The following is a 23,313-nucleotide window of genomic DNA, read 5'->3' on the forward strand; positions in this document are numbered from 1 at the left end:
GATGCCATTAAGATCCGCAGTGAGACTGATCAGCTATGTCATTCTTCAAGTTAGTGCTTTGGGGACTGTGCTAACCTCCTACCCTCAGATTCAGTTCTTTCCAACATGCCCAAGATCTGCAGACCAGCACTTGGAAATCCAGGCTCCCATCTGACATTGTACACTGCAGATTCTTGTACCCCAACAGCTCACGTCCCCTCATGGGCCTGATAAGCTTTGGAAGACTCAGCAGTCTGCAGACTCTACTACAGCATCCCTGTACACACTTTCTCTCATGGAATTAAAAGACAATGAAATATGAAATATTTGTAACCACTGACAAAATTACTTGTTTCAAAGGTGTTAACTGGATTTTCAGATAAACCAGAATACTTCTAGCTCACGTTTTCCCCTCCACATAATATGAAGAGCTGCCTTGAGGATGCAGCTGTTATTAATATGCTTAAAATTAAGAACATTATGAGTGAATGGAAGGTAACAAATACTGGGTGGTATTAAATATCCAGTTCTATTTAAACTCTCTCACCAGGGGCATGTAAATGAGAAAGACAATTTATGTGTCACTCAAATGTTTGGGTTCTTTTATCTTGGAGGCCTGAATTTTACAGAAAACTGAAAATTCCATTTTGATGACGATCGCCTAAAACCCTCTGCTTTAGAATAAGAGTCTTGACATTTCCAGTTCAGTGCAAAGGAGAGAATGACAGAGCAGCCAAGCTTCTTTTGGAAAATACAGAGGTCTAAATGAAAGGAGACCCTCTATAGCCTGCTCTCTTCTATGCTCACAGGGCATACAGGCACTCTTTCCACAAGTCAGTTACAAATGTAACTCAGTCTAAAAATATATTTTAGTACCTATGGAGAGAAGGAGTAAAGGGAGCTTCATCACTCCCACTTCACTATGAGAATTATGTTAAACAGCAGCAACTATTTACAAAAATGTCAACTTTAATATTGAATGAACTGATGTCTAGGAATGAGAGGCAGCTGAAAATTATGTAGATATTTTTTCCAGCATAGTCATCTGTTGAAGAAAATGTATTCTATGAACCTGATGACAATCAATGGACAAACAGTATTCCCTGCGATGCAGGGGGCAGTTTCTTTTCCCAGTTATATGGCTGGGGTGAGATACGTTAAACAATACTGTGTTTTAATTCACAGCACCTTATTTTAACAGCAACAGTTATGGTAAAACTAGTACTCCTAGTGGCAGACAAACACAGATTTGGAAAGAGCTGGGTGATATATTAGGAGTCAGAATTTCCTGCATCTAAAACCATTCCATTATTTGTACCCTGGTTATCTCTTTTTTGGAGTAGAGAGTTTGGGTTTTTTAGGCTAACCCCCAAGACCCTTGGTGCACGTCGCTACATCAGTGTGGGCAGTGTCACAGTTCAAAATTCAAGCTGGAGAAGATCAGAGACAACATTCTAATACCGAGAATCAGGGCCGGCTCTGGCTTTTTTGCCGCCCCAGGCAAAAAAGCCTCCCGCCGCCCCCCACCCCCCCCAGCGCGGCAGGGGAGGGCACCGAGCCCAGCCGCAGGCCGCTCTCCCTGACCAGCCAGAGCGCCGGGGGGAGGGCGGCGAGCCTGCCGTGGCTTCGCTGGCGGCCGGAGCCCCGGGAAGAGGGCGGAGAGCCGGGCCAGGGCTCCGCTCTCCCCGGCGGCCAGAGCGCTGGGGGGAGGGCAGCGAGCTGGCCGGGGCTCCGCTCTCCCTGGCGGCCAGAGCACCGGGAGGAGGGCGGAGAGCCCGCCGCAGCTCCGCTTTCCCTGGCGGCCGGAGCACCGCGCCGCCCCCCTCCAGGTGCCGCCCCAAGCACAAGCTTGGTGGGCTGGTGCCTGGAGCCGGCCCTGCTGAGAATTGGAGGAGTACTTTAGCTAGGATAAAAGAGGACTTCCCCAAAGAGTGGGAAGGATAGGCAGCTACTTCTCCCCTCCAACTCAGGAGTACGCAAGCTTCCCTTGTTCCCCCTGGTACTGTGTAGGGGGACAGATAGGGCTGCAGAACTTCTCCCCTCCTTTCTTTATCATACAATTCATATTTGATCAACTCATTAAATTTGGCAAAGAATGTCCTGTGGAATAAAAAACTGGAGTTTCCATTCTTGGGAAATTGTAGTCCTCCTCCTATCCTCCTCTCCTAAACGGTGGGGGCGAGGGACCTGTCTGGTTTTAAGATTAAGTTAGACAAGTTTATGGAGGGAATGGTTTAATGGTAAAACATATTAGCTGAGGAATACCAAGCAATGGTAGGCAAACAGTATAATGGCTAACAAGGGTTAGGCTGGAGACTCTTGCCTACATGCTCGGGGTCTTACTGATCGCCATATTTGGGGTCGGGAAGGAATTTTCCTCCAGGGTAGATTGGCTGAGGCCCTGGAGGTTTTTCGCCTTCCTCCGCAGCATGGGGCAGGGATGTCTAGCAGGAGGGTTCTCTGCCAATTGAAGTCACTAAGACACAGGATTTGGGGACTTCATCAGCAGAGTCAAGGAAAGGGTAGGGACGGTTTTGTGGCCTGCAGCATGCAGGGGGTCAGACCAGATGATCATAATGGTCCCTTCTGACCTTAAAGTCTATGAGTCTATGAGTCTTCTCTGCTGCTCTGATGCATACTAAACACTCCCAGGCTCCAGAGTGAAATTGACTAAAATCCCCACCTTGAAGAGTTGGCAGGTGTTTTAGGTCCAGAGAAATGGCACATACTATAACCAACTATGCTAAAAGTTAAAGCAAAATGCAAATCAAAGATCTACCAACTACTGTAGTTTTGTTTTGAGTGCTTAAATATCTCTGCATTGAGTTGAACCTATTGGTATTATAACACTCATTCTTTTACCTAAAATGTATCACAATATGGATGAACAGAAACAGGTATACATCTCCAAAAGACATTATGGAGCATTTTTACACTGGAAGACCTATTGAACTATTTCTCCAAGTGAAGGTTAAATATTCAGAAAACATACAGTTACTTATTTAAGTAAGTGGTGCAGTAGGAATCTGTGTAAAAATCCCACCCACCCTCACCCCTGTCAGCAGCAAGGGATTCAGCACAATGTAATCCACATTATACTGCATAAAATTACTGATGCTCTTCACTGCAGTAACAAGGGCATTTGCAGGATAATCTGAACATTTTTTAAAAACTAAGTAAGGAAACTTTTTCCAGTTACCTGTTTAATGCTTGATCAAATTGCTTAAGTAAATCCAAACTCTGCAGTGTGTAATGCAAGGATTTGAATTCAGGATCACTTGGTGCATTAAGAATTTATTAAGTGGCATTCATCCACCTCAGTGGTATTCATTGTCAGTGGTACTTTGTGCCTATAAACTAATTAAAATGGGGGACACCAGAAGTAGGCAATAGTTACTTGTATGACACCCACGATGGGATCTTTGGACCAACGAGTCTTGATTCCTGCTTTTGGCAGTGGTGAAAACGTGATGCTAAAGAAAAAGGCAAACTTCCCCACTCCTTCCCCAAAACTATTTACCTGGCCTATTATGCAATGCTGTACCCATGGGGGGGAAATCCAGCTTACATTCTGAAACATGGGATTTGACTCCCCTTACTTTAGCAAAGTCAAGATGCAATTAACAAATAGAAATAACTATCATGGCATCTCTCCTTTACTGTAATAAGGCTGGATATATACTTACCATGTAATGACTTCATTCCTAAAGTGTATGATGGCCTTCGTAAGGGTAGCGACTTGGGGAGAGAAGGATATGTGCTGCTGAACAGGACATCATTTGGCAGGGCTTGGTCCAAGAGTGAGGCCCGTGAGGTGAAGAAGTGTTCCCTTTGACCACTGTAAATACTCTCATCTGACAGAGTCCTCTGCAAGGCACGCTTTGTGGTAGGAGTGCTAGGGAACGGAGACTGAGAGGAGGGAAAGGTGTGACTATACAGTCTTAAGAGGACATCAGTACATGGTAACATTTCAAACATATGCTACATATGTTTATTAAAGCAATCTATATTTGTATAAAGAAGCAGGTTTTAACATACCCATTCTTCGTCAAACTGGATGGGACAAAGTACTACATGAACAGTTCTGTCTGGATGAACATCAAGTCTAGATGTCCTATTAGATCTTTGCCACCTCTAATTTCTATTTCTATCATTCAACAGACATCTTGTAGGACATTAACCTCAAAAAACTCCTCATGGATTCTGTAAATTAGCTCCAGACCATATGTACTAGGGAAAACATTTACAGAAGCAAGTTAAGTGATACCTAAAACAAAGAGTTCTACCTTTTGTGCTATCTTCCATACACTCTGGCTAAGATGCCAATTGGCTACAAAGCCCCATGTAACAGAACAATGAGGAAAGTCTGACAAACTAAAATCCTTCAGAGAGCTTTGAGAAAAAATTAACAAAACAAAAACAGCTCTACTAACTGAAATCCCTAGAGCAGACATGATCAAGTGCATTTTGGAGAGCGCTCTCTTGCACAGAGAAATACTTATCTGTTCACATAAATACATAAATAAATAAATAAATAAATAAAAAGTGATTTAACCAGACGGTATTCTATTTCTGTGATTAATACCCACGCTGAAGGGTGGGACAGAAGTGGGGAGGAGGAGAAAGGTTATTGCTTCTGTACACTGGAGGACAATCTGCCAAAATGAAATATGTTTTTATCAAAAAGATCAAAAGCCCCTGCTAAAATCTGCTGCAAGTGTTGTGTTTATGGATAAAGAACCACAAATGTAGCTAAAATGTTTTTAAAACTTGCTGATACCATCTGAAAAAACAGAAAAGAAACATTTTACATGCATTTTACACGCATTTAATACATTTTAATAGTGTATTCTGCCAGTTCTCCTCCATGGGATCATCCACACTAGGACAGACACACACGTTGATCATTTGGTGAGCAAGATGAATATTGCAGGGTGCGGACAAAACAGGTGTCTAAAGTTACCACAGCAGAAATGACATCGTAATGGGATTTTTGAAAACATAAAAATTATGTGCCCATTGAGATGTGGAATTATATCTGTTTATGGGGCTCAGCTGCCACAAAAATAAGACGGGCTAATTTCATAGCTAGGGTGTCAGAAGGTCTGAAATGACCATCACAAAGTTAATTTTCTATTTAAGGCTGAGCACTAGAAAAACAACAACTCTTGGTACCAAGGGGTCAAGAACAAGGGTTTTATATATGTTAGGTAGAGAACCACTCTGTTTTCTCCTTTTGGGACCAAAAGCCCAGATGGCAGTTTCTTGTCATGACCCAGCTAAGCCCCACAATACTTGTCCCTAGGAGAAGAGGGTAAAAAAGAAGCTGTTGCCAACACCAGGCACTGCTCAATGAGGAACACCTGCAGTGCTCCTTGTGTTAGACATCCCAGAGTAGAAACACTTGCAGCCTCGAACATTAGAAACCGGAAACATGATTAGCGCTGGACCTTGAAATTGTTAGGCTACTAATATTTGAATACGAGGTGGATTTAGGGAGGAGAGACAATGTGAGCAGAGAAGTGAAAAGGAGAGTGACCAGGGAGTTAGAGGAAGGTGGCATGGAGGTGAAGGGTGTGAAGAGAGAAGAAGCAGTAAGAGAAGGGAAGGAGAGATGGGCAGGAGAATTGAAGAGGACAGGGAGAAGGGAAGGGATGAGAAGGCAAAAATATTTAGGAGACAAAAAAACTTGTCTATCCTACCAGGAAACAGGACCTCTCGATTATCAAATACAAGAAGTGCTGCTGCCAAAAAAAAAAAAAAAAAAAAAAAAAAGAAGAAGATGATGATTCAGGTAGCTAAAGAGGGCCACATTTCTTCACCTAACATGAAGTACAAATTATCCACTGGGTAGAAATGATAATTATGTTTAAATTTTAACATTTATTTTCATTATTGGTAGATAATAGCATTGATAAAATTGAGCAGGTCACTAGGCTGAGCTGACACACTGATCCCAGTCACCAAGAAAATGATGGATACTGGAAAGATTGAACTCGTTGTGCATAGTCAATAAAGAAAGAGGCTCACAAAAGATACATGCTATTCACGGTCCGTTCCTGGGACAATTAACATTTTAAATGGAATTTCTTGAAAAGACAATAGGCGCCTGTTTACAGATCAGGAGGAGGGTGTTTCCCCTTATGCCTCCTTCCTCTTATAAAACCCTATACTGTTAAAAAAAAAAATCTTCCCCATGGCAAACTTTTTTCTCTCTAGCCTCTAAGGTAATATATGAAAAAATCTGTATATGGAATCTGTTACTTATAAGTTTTAATAAGACTTTTTGCGTTTTGACAAGCAGAGAAAGAAGTGGCAAGCTCTCTCTTTTGGATGGTTGCTGTGGAAACCATTTGGGCCTTGGGTGATGAGCCTGAATTGTTAATCATTGATTTAGTACACAGACACTACAGAAATCAAAACACTCTCTTGAAAATGATCTATTTTATTAGTATTTAAAACTATAAGTTATTACAATTTCTGATGAAACCTTAGGACATTTTTCTGAATGGATTTAGCATGTATGTAAAATATTTGTTTTAGGTGTTCTCTTCAATTAAGTATGTTAGTCTCCTCAAAGGATGGCACAACAAACTGCCACACCACTGTAACAGCTGGAATACCAAAACCATTCTCTAAGTACTACCCTCCAGCAGTTGATAAGCTCTGAGGCAAATGGCCAGCATTGTGTCCATGTTAATAATTCAGGGAAGATTAAAATTTTGGATTTTGTTTTGTTGTTCTGGATGAGAACAGGAAAGTTTCATCTGAGAAACATATAGGATGTTGTGAGGTGCTGAGAAGCTCCTGTAAAGAGGTGAATGCCTTCAACTCTCCTTACAGTTGACAGTGTTCACATTTTCCATGAGGTACACAACACTGCAGTTTGTTAGGCTTTTATTTTGTTTTCAACAGTGATGAACAATGCTTTATGCTTAATGCGCTCAGACACTAAGGAAGTCACTGGGTCCAGATCCTCAGCTGCTGTAAACTGGCATAGATCTCTGAAGTCAATGGAGCGCTGGTCCCCTGGTCTCTACCTGTCTCCTGAATTTCACTTAACAGTGACAAAAGAGGATGATCCATTTCTGTAGCATACCTTAAAATTCTTCTGGGACTCTGGTGTTGGGCTGTCAAGATCTATCAGTTTCTTCAGCTCTTCCTCAACAGTGGACTTGGATGCTCGTTTTGGTGATGCCCGTAGATCTCTGGCTGATGCACGCAACCGTGGATGGGCCATTTCATTGCCATCACTCTGGTGACGTCTTAAAAGGAAGGGAACAGACATGTTCAGGACCCAAAGCCACTCATGGCTTGGTCTATGAACGTAATAAGCAGTAAAGCATCATCAAGATTTTCAGAGGGAAAAACGGGGTAGAGAGGGAGGGTGGGGGTATGGGAAGATTAAGATCAAGTTTTGTATAATACAGTAAAGTCCAATATAAATGAAACCTGTTAAAGGAATAAACCTGTTGAAAGCATCAACTTCCAATGCATGAAAAGAGTACCATAATAAATTTCCCTATTAAAGGAATGTACCTATTCAAAGAATGAGTATTCTGCACAAAGAACAAATATATAAACTAAAGTCTGTTAAATACTAGCTGAATGCTTAAACATACCAAATGTCCCTATTCTTTTAACTGGCTTCCAGTGTATAACTTGTACAAAATACTTTTTATTTTCGCTTCTATCTAGCATTCCCTTCAGTGGCCCATTGCACAGTTACTGGCATCATCTGGGAATGCTGTGCTTAACACCAATAATGACTTCAAAGCAGCCCTAATTGCCCAGACATTTGAATCTCCACTGTAGTGGGTCAATGGTTCTGATATGCATTTTTCCAACCTCCACGTTTCAAGGTCATCTGAGACCCCCAAATCACAAAACTCTTAATGCAAATTTTAGAATGTGGGAACAAAATGAAGAATCTAAGGGAAAAAACACTCAGTGTTGAGGATGTTTTTTTCATTTGTTCAATTAATATTTTGAGTTTCATTTAAGAATTCTCTAAAGAAAAATTCTGCAATTTAATAAAGATGATATCTACAGCATTCTATAGAATTTCTATAGAAATTACTTTAAAAACTTTTACTAAATAATGAAGAATGATAATCAAGCTATGGAATTTTTAAGCCACGCTATGGAATTCTACGGTAGAGATTCTAAAGTTCTATAGAGGTATGATCATTTCATTAAATTCTATCGGACCTTTCCATACAGGAAACTTCTCTGGATTTCAGTGCTTCTTCATGTTTAAGTTAACAACCAAACAATAGAACCAAAAAACGCTCTTACTTTCTGGTATCCATAAACCCCACAGAGTTTATTGTCCCTCCAGGTTTTTTCCATCCAATCAGGTACTTGCTAGTAGCACCCTGGCGAGGGTAGAAAGTCCTAGGACCAGAGGAGGAGGAAGAGGAGGAGGAGAAAGAAGGTGCGAGCTGTGGGGAAGTAGCAGAATGAATCTCTTCTTTAGGTGAACTTCTGGCACTGGTGAAAACAACTGGGCTGGCAGAGTGTCGTGAGCTCATGGTACTGGGAGAGAAGCATAACAAAGACAAAGCTTAACTTAAGTGTGTGTGTGTGTATGCATCTTATGTAACTTCTTTAAAAACTGCATTTGGTTAGCAGGAATACAAAGTATTACTATTATTATTGTGATGTAAAACTAATAATAATAATACTGTGCTGTTCTCGCGTGCCTTCCATCAGAGCACTTTCTAAAAACGAATGAATTAAACTTCACAAGCCACCTGTGAGCTACAAAAGTATCACCCCAAATTTACAGATGGGAAACCTAAGGCACAGAGAGGTTAAGTGACTTCAGGGTAACACAAGAAGTCTTGGCTGAACTAGCAAGAGAACCCACGTGAGAGTCCTAGTTTATCCACAAGACCAGCCTTATCAATACCAAGAGATTTTTTTAGTATTAAAGAAATCCCAACAATATATAACTCTAGAAGATATATATTACTGGCCTTATTCATTATTGCTCATAATTCAGAGTCTGCTGCTGGCACAGCTGACAATGCCACCATGAGACAACACTCTCTACTATGTGATATCAATGGAAGCCTATGAGAGTCCTGCAGACACAAATGTTTTACTGTTACAGAAGTTTCATTTCAGTATTACCAAAAAAAGCTGGAGACCAGAAAGAGAGGATTAGTAGTTTGAGGAAACCATAGTTTTGGTTTGCTAGGAATCAGTGTGGATGAATATACTGAATACTTCTTTGATGAAAGACTCTGGGCAACATCATCAGTATTAAAGGGCTGCACTGACTGTACGTTGAGGACTTACCTTCATTGAGATCCAAGACCTGAGGATTCTACAAGAGCTGAACCATTCTTCTGTGAAGTCTGTGAGTTATGTAGGCCATGATCAATGCAGTTGCTTGGGTGCTTAGCATTTTAAAGCCTAATTTTCAATTCTAAAAGTTTAAGGGGAAAAATAGGATTGCTCATCACAGTAGGAGGAGTCTTTTTTTTTTTTTTTTTTTTGCACCCTCTTACTAGGAGCATTTAATAAAGAGGAAGAAATCATTTGGCTAATACATATTCCCCCTAAACAGCATTCCAAATGGACTGGACCTTGACCCCATGAAGCTGAATTAATTCTAGTTTTCCCTAGTCATTTCAAGGCAGTTGCATATGGGAGCAAGTAACATTGGGGAAAGAAGGAAAATGTCGGTTAAATAGGTTATTTTCTTATTTCTATCACTCTATGTAAATAGCAAATCTGTGAGAGCAGTTTCATTAACAAGAAGAAAAATTACTAGGCAATTAATTTGCAGTCCAGCAGACTGGGCCTTAACTGAAATTGAACGGATTTTTATACCTCTAATTCCTGACATAATCTGTCTAGGCATAGAATGAGGAGAAACTATTCCAGCTGGTTTCCATCATAGGAAGAGGGTCTTGGATAAAACTAGTTTTAATTTATATGTTGATATGAAAGTTAGATGTTGTGGAAGCAGAGAAAGAACTGTCATGCATTGCAATTCCCTTCCTGTCAGTTCTTTCTCTGCTTCCACAATGTGGTCTAGGAAGGAATCGGAACATTAAATTTTAAGACGACTATATATTATGTTATGCTTTAAAATTGTGGAGGCATCTGTCACTACAGCAAAACTTCAGGTATAGATTCAGTCCTGGAATGTCATCATATATTTTAAGGACTTTGACACACAATTTTCTACATTACTTATGTGCATTGTCTCCTCCGTAATTGGAGCACTGGAGGGTGTGTGTGTGAATGTGTGAGAGTGAGTAATTCTAGCATTTGAAACAGATGAGGTTTCTGGTATAAAGTGGTCTTTTCTGACTGTGAAATAAAAATTAAATGGATGGTTGAATTAACTAGCAGTTGAATGAGCCCTAAATTTTTAGCGTGATAGCAAGTTCTCCAGTGACCCTGTCATGTGAAGGTGCACTGTCTCATTTGTTACTGAAACAATTATAGAAGATATTTAAGGCATCAGTTATGGTAACCTATTGTCTACACACTTCATAATAATACTGAACATTTGATATTATATATCACTTTTCAATTGTACATTTCAAAGGCCTTTGCAAAAGAAGGTATTGTTATTCCTTTTTTTTAATAGTAGATAATGAAACTGAGTCAGAGATAAGAAATGATTTGCCAAGGTCAAAAATTAGTGCGAAAAAATTCAGTTTTCCTGATTTCCAGTTGTGCTCCCATTCAAAACTTTCTTTTTAAATCTGTTCAGGCCATAAAAAACAGCTAACAATCATAATTTCTTCCAGTTATCTGCCAGTAAAATTCAGAGTGAAAAAAACTGGGAACAGCTTGCCCATAGCGGGTCAAAGTACAGTCCACCTGAAATTGCACGTCACAAACCTTGTCCACTTATGTCCTGCACTAATATCACTTCTGCTAAAGAAACAGAGCAGAAGTAAGGAAAGAAATTCAGAAGTTGCTTGCCCTTTTTTTGGGAGGGTGGGGGGCAAAAAGAGAAACTCCTACACATGCTGTGGAAACCAGTCCATCTATGAGACATCTCCATTATCAAGTTAAAATATCAAGTGCTCGGCTGAGATGCGCATCTTAAAAGAAAATTGCATGGGGCTGTTTTGTTTTTAAAATATTTTATAGTTCAGAAGGAGTGTGCATTCGAGAACTGGAAGTTTTTCCTTTTGTGTAGGAATATTAATATTCCCATTATTTGTCAGAATTTTGAGGGTTAACGGAGAGTTACAGAGGGAGTGGTATCAATGAGGAGGGAAGAGAGGGCTTGTAAAGAAATTTCCAAATATATTCCATGCGTTTGTTTATACCTATTATTATCAAGATGTTTCACTGAAGAGGGTATAGTAAACACATGAAATAAGATCCAAGCAGCAAAGAACACATGAAATATGCAAGGAACAGTGGGTGGCAGGGGGTAGAAAAATTAGCTCACAACAATTTTTATTTTTTTTGATGCCCTTGATTTATATATTACACTGATCCCCACTTGTCCTTGTTTAGATACAAGTTTTAAATATTTTTGGAGGTGCTCAGTATTACAACATGAACATTCTAGGGATTAACTTGGTACTTTAGTGGCAGCATACTGTGCTGTTGACACACAGGGATCAAAAGCCCCCAGTCTACAAGTTCCTGAATAACACAGCGCAAACACTCTGCAGTCAGTGGAGCACTGCACAAGTAAAGGTGTTTGTCTGAATAGAACCTGAAGGCTTGGGACACAAGTTTGGGTCAGTCTACATGGGCCAGAAGGGGCTGGAAGCACTGTAGAGACAGCACATTCAATTCCTGGGAAGAAAGTGGGGGACTCAGATTGTTCGAGCTGGCAGTCTGAACAGTTTGATTGTCTCTGAAGGGAGCGGAGTACAACCCTCAGGCTTGAGAAAAGGGTTTTTTTACATTGAACTTGAGTGTGGTAACAGGAAAAAATAAAAAAAATCTTTTCCTCCAATACCCATAAAAGAATCCTAGATACTACTCATCTACACATAAAAATATTGTCCAATCATGAAATACAACTTTTTAAAAAGCAATTTAATACCACATTGAGATGGAAATATCAGGGATTTTGTTTTTAGTTTTGATAGTGAAGACCACAAGAGACCATTTAGCTAGGGAGCAAATGAAAGTCTGACATAATTAATGTTTCCTTTTTTATTTTAGGAAATTCAAACGATCAGTGCATATGGTTTCTGTTAATGATGTTCAGATATAATGATTCTGTGTAATTACTGCCCTACATTAATGCAGTCCTCCTGGGATGCCATGAGAAACCTGCACAATCATCAATAGAGATTTTGGGAATGGGGGTGGAGAAGGAAAATAAAACTCAGCCAGAAATACTGCTGCAAAATTTAATCACTATAATTTACATTTTGCCACCAATTCTCAGGTAGAAGTTCTTTTATGCACTGTCAAATGATCTGCACACTAATTACTGTCCCTGTCGTCTAAAGACACAAACACCCTAATTTGCAGTTATTTTATTTTCTGCAACTCATTTTGTCACCAAACTAAGTTCCTCTTCCTCCAGCTCGGAATGATTGCCTTTGTAGATTATACCAAAAGTATTTTAGGTCTGCAGGCACAAGGTAAGCCTACAAGAAGTGAAGGGGAGGCTAAAAAAATAAATTAAAAAAAAAAAAAGGTGTGTGTAGAACCATCAAAATGTGTACATGCCTTACTGAGTAACAGCATGTTTTTATTGTCACTCTGGACTTTCCTCTCTCCTTCCTTACCTGCTAGTAACTCTCACTTACAGTGTCTTGTCTAATCAAGAGTGCAGGCTCTTTTACTTTGTTTTGAGGCAGTGAATACATTTTTGAATGTTCAAAAATTATCAAATAATAATGAAGGAATACAAGGCAGCCTGTTTTTTCTCCATGGCTAACAGACCAAATACTGTGCATTAATTTTGCAAGGTACTGTAAAACCATATTTCCAAATTAGGGTGCCTCAATTCCGTTCTACAGATTACTATATCATTTCTCTGTGTAAAGAACTGTACTTCTGTTTGTTTTCAAAGAAAGCAAAACAAGACTGTTATATTTTGTATAAAACCAGAGTAGTTTATCAAGAAAATTGAACACCATTCTGAAAAAATATTTACAGGAACAAACAGTTTAAGTGTAAATGAGAATTGGGTAAAACCCAATTGGGTAAAACCAAATAAACCATAGAAAAGTGTCATGTTTGGAGATGTATTGCTATAGTACAGTGAATTAATGAGATGGTTTGACATGCTAACCCTACAATCAGTTGGTATCAGTTTGTATACCCCTTATATTTCATGATATCATGTTTCCTTTTCATTCTCTGCCACTTTTTTATTTCTACTTTTCTATTTACACGATTTGCTGCATGGAGGAGAGAATGCTAGAACCTCAAGAGCCCAAACATGTTTTTACGGTTAGGAATGTCGTCACAATGTAGCTTTTAGTACTTAATGTAACACAGATTTACCATGGCCCTTTTTCTCCTTTCTGAAAAATTTCTTCTAAACAAAAATGTTGCTGGCAACTTTCCAGCATTGTCTTAAAATAAAAGTTATAAATGTCAGATAAAAAAATAAGTGTAAAGAGATGCTTACATAAGGAGGCACTTAATGCCTACAATGCCCCTAGAACACAGATAGAATAGGCTGGAACCCCATTAACAAAATCCCTAACTGAAATTACCATGACACTGAGTGCAAGGAAATCATTCACTGCATTACAGACTGTAACAAACCCAACTTGCAGCTACAGTATCAGAAGCTGTTAAACTGGATGTTAAATGTCCAGCTTTGCCTCATCTCATTTCTCCTCTAACAGAACTGTTAGACTGAAGAACTGTTAGCATCATATTTTCTACCCTCCAGCCCACTAAATATCTTAGCTGTCTCTTAAAAATACAAAGAAATTAATACAAACAATAAATGGAACTGCCTGCCTAAAACCAGGAAGAAAAAAAAAAAGATAAATGCTTTCCCTTGCAGATTTGTTGTTTTTGCTTAGTACTATGCATAAATGCATTTTTCTTCTTACAATGATTAATAACATTTTAAAAATAATTATATTTAGTATTTTGGAAATTAAGCTAGAAGATCTGAATTTTTTTCACCTCTAAGTTTTATGATTCATTTGTAGAATGAGTGCCTTTCATCTAAGGAGCTCAAAGCACTTTACAAAGATGTTCATTATCTTCGTTTTACAAATGGAGAAACTGAAAGAAAAAGGTAAAGCGACTGTCCTATGTCACACACACAGTCAGTAGCAGAGTGGGTACTAGACTCAAGGTCTCCTCATTTCCTTGTCCCTTATTGTATACGTTAGATGGCACTACCTCCCAAGTTTCTAAACAAAAAGACTGGGGGGCATGGAGAGAGGAAGCAAATGTACAGCTATATTTTCCTGTATGAAACCACCACTTGAAAAAAAGAAACAAAAATTCCAAAATCAAATGGGTATTGTTAAATTTATTTATCCCCTTGTTGACAATGATTTGAAAAGCAATGTTTGCACGATGTTCCCTATAATACACCTATCATACTAAGATCTTACATCATGTGTAACAGTGGTAGAGTGGAGCATGTTCCTGCTATCACAAATATTCACACACTCCTTAGACTGTCTAGACCCACCAGTGGGAGAAACAAATACCACATGCACAGTCCACTGTCAAACACCTTATGCAGTGGGATCTTTCAAACCTCTGGGTTAGCCAAAAAAGGCACACAATTTTCCCTTAACACTCACTTCTCATCTCTGATACGTTAAAGAGAGAGAAAGTGAAGGTGGAAGGGGCATCAGTCATGACTTGAGAGAAAATTACCTTGTGTGGGAAACAGCATCACTAAGACTATAAGCACTGTTCTCTCTTGTTAAAGGATTGGAGGCTGGTTGACTCTTGTTGTGAATATCCAGGCTTAGTGAAGACTCCGTCTTCCGGTCTACAACATGGCTTTCTTTTTCTAAAGTCCTGTCTGCGATGGAGACTACTTCACTGGAACTATGCCACAGTGGTGTCACTTTCTCCTTTGTAAGCCCTGATCGAGGAGATGTTGCTGAGGTTCCCAGAGAAGCTGTGCTGCCATGGCTGGGGCCATATGAGGTGGTATCTATGCCACTATCAGCTGAAGTCCCTTGAAGGTAGTTGTAGCTGTTCAGCTCTGACTCAGTGCGATCGCCACTGTCATACCATTTCTCATCACTATGGGCACTGGAGGCATTGCTGGAGAGAGTATTGCTACTGGAGTGGCTGGAGTAGTGGCTGTCAGACTACAAAAAAATTTTCATGGCTTTAATTCAGAATGATCATGATGAAGAAAAGACAAAGAAGCAACAACTGCACTATGGGAGCTCTAGTTTTACACAAGTCTGGGGGGCAGAGGGGAGACTTAGAAAGTCTAAAATTCACAGACATAACTCAGGCCATCAGTTTAATGCCCATTTTAAAACCTTAGTATGACCTTGGGCAGTCATGCCTTAATTTATCAGAAAAAGTCTAATTTACCCCACAATATTTTTACACCATTTACTTTAAATTCAGTCACTTGTACTAAGCCCACTCACAAGAAAAACTGACCATTCATGTTTAAACTTGTGACATTCAATCGCAACTGCATAACAGTAGAAAAGTGCCCAATTCTTCAAAGTGCTTATAATTAAAGACAGCACAGACGCTCATTATAAGGTGGTTTAGAACATGAGAACCCATCAATCCACACCTGAAGTGTGTGTTATTTTAATAATCTGATTACTTACCCAAAAGTTTGAGAGAGGACAGAATGAGCATCTCTGACTACTCAGATCCCCCTTTACTAGAAAGCTCACTGCTTCCTCAGCGGCAATCTCCTTTGCAAATAAACACTGAAATGTGTTATTTGGTTTTGAAAGTATCACCTTCAAAAGGCAGAGTTGCAAGAAAAGATGCTTCAGTGCAGTGAGCAAAAGGAGGAACAGAGGAATGACCAGACCAGAGTTTATCTAGTTCACTATCCTCTGACAGCAGCCAGTGCCAGATGCTTTAAACTTCATTAAGAAGAACAGGAGTACTTGTGGCACCTTAGAGACTAACAAATTTATTAGAGCATAAGCTTTCGTGGACTACAGCCCACTTCTTCGGATGCATATAGAATGGAACATATATTGAGGAGATATATATACACACATACAGAGAGCATAAACAGGTGGGAGTTGTCTTACCAACTCTGAAACCTGTCATTAAACTTCATTGTGGGCTTTTGTGAAATAACTTGATTATAAAGGAAATTTCTTCCTATCCCCCATCGTCAGTTAGTGGTTGACTAATGCCTGGAGCATGAGGGTTCATATCCCTTCTGAATTTCTTGTTTTTAATTCCTATCAAATGCAATTCTGGATGTTCTGCTCATCCATATAATCAGGTCTGAAGCTGCTATACTTTATGCAAGACACATATTTGAAGGTTAGATGGTCAGAAGACAGGAGAAGGGGTGAAAAGGTTGTTTAAAGCCACCTTTATTATGTCTCCTTCCTTCCTTCCCAAACCCCTCCTCTCTCCATGGAGCCCATTGCACCAAGCACAGCTCAGGCTCTGGGCCAAGGGGCTATGAAATACATATAGCATTTTGTGGAGGATGGAAGAAGGAGAAATAAGCATGGATCCACACAGTATCAGGAATCTCACTCTCTCTCTGATTTGTTGATGTCCTAAAGTAAGAATTCATATAAAATTTGGAGTAACAGTCATTACATTGATTCTAATTCCTAAATATCTTCAGTTTCAACTATTTTAGTCTTCAGTAAGGCTGTTTCTCTTCCTACTATCCATCAATTTACAAGAATAAATAACAGCAAAGCAAACATTAAATTACAACAATGCAAATATTAATTTATCATAGAAATGTAGGACAAATGGACCTCAAGTTCAGTTTAGTTCAATTTTTCCAGTCCTACATTTCTCTTTGGCCTTATTTATTACATACAAGTCATTTCCCATCTCGACATCTGTTCAGCTGTGTCAATATAAAGACCAAATGTATCAACATGCAAAAACTGGTTCATACTGCTGTGCGCATGAAGATAGGCCATCATCACTTTTATAAAGGAATGTTTTTACTAGCTGGTAATAAAAGAATTTTGCAGCAGCACATCAGTAGCAGAAGTGCCAACTATGTCCAAAACAGAATGCAGGTCAGCAAAAGCAAATCGTAAACAAATATCTGTATGGGAATGTTATTTGTACATAAGTCAACATAGTTGATCATTTCAGCATAATCAAGTAATTTAGTTTAGATAACTATATAATAAGAAAATGTTATGTTATATATATACACACATACACACACAAATATATACATACATATACACACACAATATTTTATATTTATATAAATTACACACACACACACACACACACACACACAGTGGCCTGATACTGTGGATGCACTTAAAAAGCTTCACCAGTTTGAAAGATTCTTTTGGTTCTAATGGAATTTGCAGTTTTAAAGGTTGGGACTATTACTGTAACTGACAGAATGTTTCACACTGGTGGAAAGTTAAGGGTGCCTTTGTAACAGCACTTGACTTTCCGTTGCAGGGGACCCAAATTTGATTTCTAATCTGGATCTCTCCCTTTCAGGGCTGGCAGACGTTGGGAATGCTGCACGCTTCACAAACAGATGCATGTCTGACAAGCTCCAAAGGGTGTTCCTACCCAGTTCTACAGGGTCAGAAGGATGTAGTTTTCTATTCAGTGATTGAACATATGTATAAAGGTAAGAAAAACTCCTTCAGGCAGGACTCTAGCAGCTATTATGGAAGAACATTTCCAACTAGGGGAAAAGTTATCATCACATTTAAAGGAAATAAATGAGGGAGACTAGATAAAGAAAGGAAAATGAAAAAAAAAAAACAAGTATAGAGGCAAGGGAAGTGCTATTTATATTTCAACGTATGTGTATGGACTGCTGCGCCAAACTTCTAAACATTGCCATATAAAGCATTTTTGGTAAATTCCCCAAGTCTTGCATCTGTAGCCTGGGACTAGCTAGCGGGATTTACAAAGGATACTTCCTTTGGGAATAATCAAAGTTCCCACAAATCCTCTGCTTATCACCAGGTACCAGACCAAAAACCTGCTGTTCAATTGGCAGTAAAATGTTCCTGCTAAGAAATTTGCTATTAAAGCCGTGCTTAGCTTCTGGAATACTGAAAAGGCAACAGATCTGCTTTGCTGACTCCTCTATAGTCTAACAGAGGAGTATGGTTTTTTGCTGATTTTATCATTATGTTTTTGAAAGATATTTAGCCTTTGACCGGCACCCAGGCCTTTTGGGCAAACATTTAATAATAATTTTTAATAAATTAACTTACATGACCCTGCTTATTTGGAGACAAGTGAACAACAGGATCCTGCCTCATTAGTCTTCCACTGGGGCTGTCTCTGAAGGATGGCAGTACTTTTGATACAGCTGGGAGATGGCATGTGGGTTCTGCAATACAGCAAGCAACATTGCACTTATACAGTATTTGCACTGTAGGGGCATGTGAGACAAATTAAGAAAACTGGAAATCTGATGTTACAGTTTGATTTTCCCCACTGCTGTCATTAACCAAAACCTTTGGACATTCAGTCATAAATTTATTTCAAAATACAGAATGTATGATATACAAACCGCATGTAAACAACCAAGTGCCAAGTCCTCACCCATAGTAAATCAGTACAGCTTCACTGAAGTCAATGAAGCCATGAATATTTACATCAGGTGAGGATTGTGCCTCAAGTGTCCAAGAGGATGGGACCAGGATATTAAATCAGGTGCTGGCATACCATGAAAATGAATGTCTCTTTGTTCACATGGCCAGAGGACAATACATTACAAAGCTTGAGGTCCATCCCTGTTTAGTTGTACTGTAAGCAAGGCAGAACAGACAAGTTACAGTGATCACTTAACTATACACATTTATTTCCCCTTTGAACTTCAAGCATATCTTGTATAAGTACCCCAATTATTTCTCATCAAACCATCTATAAAGAAACAGATATTTTTAAAAGAATCTATTGTCTAGTCCTAAATAGCAATATCATCTGTCGTACTACTTCCATACCACTCAATGGTTTTGACTGTACTCCATGAAAATCTGGTTACTTATCTGTAGTGTAACTTGTTCTTCGAGATGTGGGTGCCGATGTGTATTCCACTCAGGTGCATATGTACCCAGCCCGTCGAAGCAAGAGAACTTTGCTTTGTAGTACCCATCGGGGCAAAGTTCATGCCCTCTGGCCTTCATAGCCCCTCCCATGGCTAAATAAGGGCAGCACTGCCCCAACCACCCTCAGCTCCTTTGCACCAAAATCCAAGACTAGGACAAAGGGTGGGTTGTGGAATACATATCTGCACCCACATTTTGAAGAACAAGTTATAGTACAGGTAAGTAACCGTTTTTTCTTCAGCTGGTTGCAGACATGTCTTCCACTGAGGTGACTCACAAACAATACTGGTAGGAGATAGGGCTTGGAGTCTTCTTAAACAGTGACTGCAGAACTGCCTTCCCAACTGACTTCCTTTCCCATCTGACCTAGTTGCTGTGGTAATCACATAAAGTTTGGCAAAAGAATGTACAGAAAACCATGCAGCAGCTCTGCAAATGTCCAAGATTGAAATAATATCACTGAAAAATGCAGTTGACGAGGCTTGAGCCCTTGTTGAATGAGCCCGTAAGGACTGTAGGGGTGTGGTCTGAACTACTCCATAAGCTGTGGTAATGCAGGAAGTTATCGACCTAGAAAATCGTCTGCCCAGATAGTGGCTGACCTTTCATATGATCCACACAAGACACAAAGAGCTGAGGTGGTAATGAACAAAATGATTTAATTCTTTCCAGACAGAATGTCAGGCACGATCTTATATCTAACATACGAAGCTGCTGTTCATCTGCATTCAAGTGTGTCTTAGGAAAGAATACAGCTAAGTGGATAGCGTGGTTAAGGTGAAACTGCTAAACTTTTTTTGACAAAATCTTTGGATGTGGCCTCTGGGACGCTTTGTCTTTGAAGAACCGTGTATATAGAGGCTATGACATAAGGGCTTGCAGTTTGCTTACTCTTTTTGCAGAAGTTATAGCAATAAGAAAGGCTGTCTTTGGGGAAATGAGAGACAAGAAGCATGATGCTACTAACTCAAATGGAGGACCCATGAGGGCAGCTAGTACAGTATTGAGGTCCCACAATGGGACTATTTCCTTCACAGGTAGAAAGTGCCTTTCAGAAATCTAACTACCATGAAGTTTGAGAAAACTGACCTCCCTTGGATTGGAGGATGGAATGCCAAGATCGCCACCAAGTGGCCCCTCAACATGATAAGAGCCAGATCCGAGGACTTCTAATGTAATAAGTAATCCAAATCTCCTGAACACAAGTTAACATTCTCTTATTGACCAAACTGAAAAATGTTTCCGCTTGGCCAAACAGGTAGTACTAGTAGATGATTGGAACTCTCCTAACTGCTTCTGAACATTGATCTTCATTCTCAGCTAGCCATCCTCCATCCATGCTGTGAAGTGTAACATTGCTCAGTGCCAGATGTGCAACCTGGCCATGGTGTAGAGTCACTAGGTTCGGAAGATAAACACAAGATCTGGGAGTTTGAACGGACAGACTGAGGTCAAAAAACAAACACTGTCTTGGCCAACCTGGTGCAATGAGAATCAGTTTGACATGGTCCAACTTCAGCTTGAGGATACTCTGAGAGAAACCGTAACATAGCCTGGAGTTCATAAAAATATGTAACTTCTCATGTGTCTTTTCAGAAAACAAAGACTATCCATCAACTGGTATTTCTTCTATGGTCTGGAACTGGAATTACAGCTTCTGGCCAGAGATGCAGTTTACAGTCAGAACTGTCTGAATGCAGGACACTACCCAAGAGAGATACTGAGAAATAGTCCTGTATTCTCTCTCTTTGCTTTTGACGGATGTTGGAACCACCTTTCCCACCAGAATCACAATTTTTACTGCTCCTTTCATTTTCATTAAGCCAATACTGTAGCACCTAACATTCCACAGCAGAACCTGCTGGCAGCTCTATTCAATGCCAGCACCAATACACAACAGAGAAGCTGCAGAAGTAATGCTGAACAAGAGATCAGTTTTACATGTGTCGTTACCATCACAACAGTATGAAAACATATGCAATTAAAAATCATTCTGTCAAAATGAGAACAACAGATGAGTATAATCACAGGTTTCCCATGTTAAAAGGAGAAAGGGATGACAGATGGCTTCATTAATAAGGCACAGCTCACCGAGGCTCTGAAGTTACTGGAACAAAGTACGTCTTCAGAACCTGAGAATCACAATGCACTTCCCAAATGCCTGCTGCATTCACTGAATCCTTTCTTCTGTGTTCAAGACTAGCACATTTATATAGGAATAATAGCAAACTACAATGCAGTAAGAAGATCTTATGTGCAAACAAGGTTGGGAAAGATATGGACTTACAAGAGTAGCTTTAATTCCTTGGTCCTAAAATGTCCTAAATTCCTACTAACCTATAAAGAATGGAGGAATTAAAAAAAAATAGCAACCTTGACCAAATTAGTCATATTGTAACAATGTAATTGGTTGGCTATTGTAGGGCAAAACTTGTATCAGTGTCAGACTCTCATTGGTATCAACTAGTGTCAAGTTGTCACCTCAGTGCACAACAGCGATATATAAAGAAGGAAAAGGTCTATGTACTGAAACTCCAAAGGAGGGCTTAACAGTGCAAATCTTCAGTACCCAGCTGTTTTATGTAGTTAATATATTTCTTCAGCTGACAACTTAATTGCAAAATGCAAAGAAAATGTATACACTGGTGGAAGGCAATTCTAACCAAGCTACAGATTTATTTCACTATTTAAACTTTAATTGCATTTTTTTCCATTTTGTACATGGGATTTTTATAGCTTCAATGATCAAACAATCAATTTGCATTTATATAGCACCATTTAGAAGGGAAAATCACAAACACTTAAGATAAACTAAGCGAAAATTAAACTAAGTCGAACCACTGGGGAGAGTAGGTGTGGTCAAACAAGTCTTCAACAGCAAGACAAACTAATAAGCGTGTCTATCCAACCAGTTCTTAAGGACATGGTGTTCCAGAGAGTGGGAGAATTATGGAAGGTTTAGCCTCACAATAAGTGCAGTTCTTCCTCAGGTGATACTCAGAGGTCTCAAAGAAACAGACTGAAGTATATCTAAGATCTAATCATTCATTCTGATTAATAAGAGTAACATTCACAAAGAGAAATACAGTGCTTTAGAAGCTTCTCCCACTGCCTGGAGAAATATATTGCCAAAGTCACCTTGTGGTTAACACCATTTGCTTACTGCAGAAATTACCTACCCATCTGGTCAGCAATGCTATCCTCACTTCTCTGCCAGCTTGGTGTGGATTTGCCGCTGCCACCAGTATCTGTCTGCGTGTTCTGCCTGTCGATGGAGGCAGGGGATCTACGACTCATTCCGAATCTGTTGTAGTGTCCCCAAAACAAAGGTAGACAACAGTTTTAATTATGCTTAAATCCCATGTAGAAGAATAGCACTTACAGAAAAACAGTTATTACATCAAGTAGTACACCAGCAATCCAGAAACGGCTTCTTGTGGGATTTTTAATGCTTTTCCTTTCAGTTGTTGGGGGTCACTTGCTACCTCTTATTTATAAAATACACAGTGTATATATTAAACCATTAATTTACTGAGCACCTCTGTTCAAGAACCCCTCATATCAGTTAAAAAAATAATTATTTAACCAAAAATTGGTCCTAACTGTGTACCAGTCAGCATGCTAAGTCAGATGAACTTTTTCTGTTCTTAAAATATGCTAAATTATTTTGTTGCAAGATGTATTCTGGAAGGTTCAATAAAGTGTTAGTTGTTTTTACTAATGTAAACAGTAGGTTCACCTTTTTCAGTTGACTATTGTTGAGTTTGAGCACTGCTTACTTTGTGCCAGGCCTTGCCAAGGCTAAGCCCTGGCACCTCTAGCTTGGCAGTTCATAGCCCCGGCACCTCTGGGCTTGGCAGTTTATAGCCCCGGCACCTCTGGGCTTGGCAGTTCATAGCCCCGGCACCTCTGGGCTTGGCAGTTCATAGCCCCGGCACCTCTGGGCTTGCTGCATCAGTTATGAATGTAAAAAAACTGCTTGAGCCCCATCACCTTTTTCATTACAAATGAAGCACTGGTTTCGAGAGAACGATTTGTCACGAACAAGTGGCACCCCGGAAAAAGTTGAATGTTTATATCATAACTGAATTTGTTTTTTGCAATTTCCCACCCCAATAGGCATCAACAGGAGATTTTTAATTCTTCAGCTAAAAATGAG

At 39.6% G+C, this 23,313-nt stretch overlaps 1 protein-coding gene across 7 annotated transcripts in view; it reads right to left on the bottom strand.

Annotated features, from left to right (window-relative positions):
- SIPA1L1 (signal induced proliferation associated 1 like 1) overlaps positions 1 to 23,313 on the bottom strand; it is a 378,635-nt gene that overhangs the window by 6,388 nt on the left and 348,934 nt on the right. For 5 of the 7 annotated variants that reach the window (XR_004645561.1, XM_034769293.1, XM_034769295.1 and 2 more), the window contains 7 exons: positions 22,334 to 22,458; positions 18,315 to 18,433; positions 14,791 to 15,236; positions 8,278 to 8,517; positions 7,079 to 7,244; positions 5,682 to 5,723; positions 3,666 to 3,888 (listed from right to left, as the gene is read on the bottom strand). Coding sequence is in view for 6 of the 7 variants with exons in the window: in XM_034769293.1 (XP_034625184.1) it covers positions 3,666 to 3,888; positions 5,682 to 5,723; positions 7,079 to 7,244; positions 8,278 to 8,517; positions 14,791 to 15,236; positions 18,315 to 18,433; positions 22,334 to 22,458 (1,361 nt within the window). In the remaining variant the exon portion in view is untranslated. The remainder of the gene's footprint in view (positions 1 to 3,665; positions 3,889 to 5,681; positions 5,724 to 7,078; positions 7,245 to 8,277; positions 8,518 to 14,790; positions 15,237 to 18,314; positions 18,434 to 22,333; positions 22,459 to 23,313) is intronic. The other 2 variants (XM_034769296.1, XM_034769297.1) reach the window with 2 other exon arrangements.

This window comes from Trachemys scripta, chromosome 4, assembly GCF_013100865.1.
Source record: "Trachemys scripta elegans isolate TJP31775 chromosome 4, CAS_Tse_1.0, whole genome shotgun sequence".
Taxonomy (NCBI): Eukaryota; Metazoa; Chordata; order Testudines; family Emydidae; genus Trachemys; species Trachemys scripta.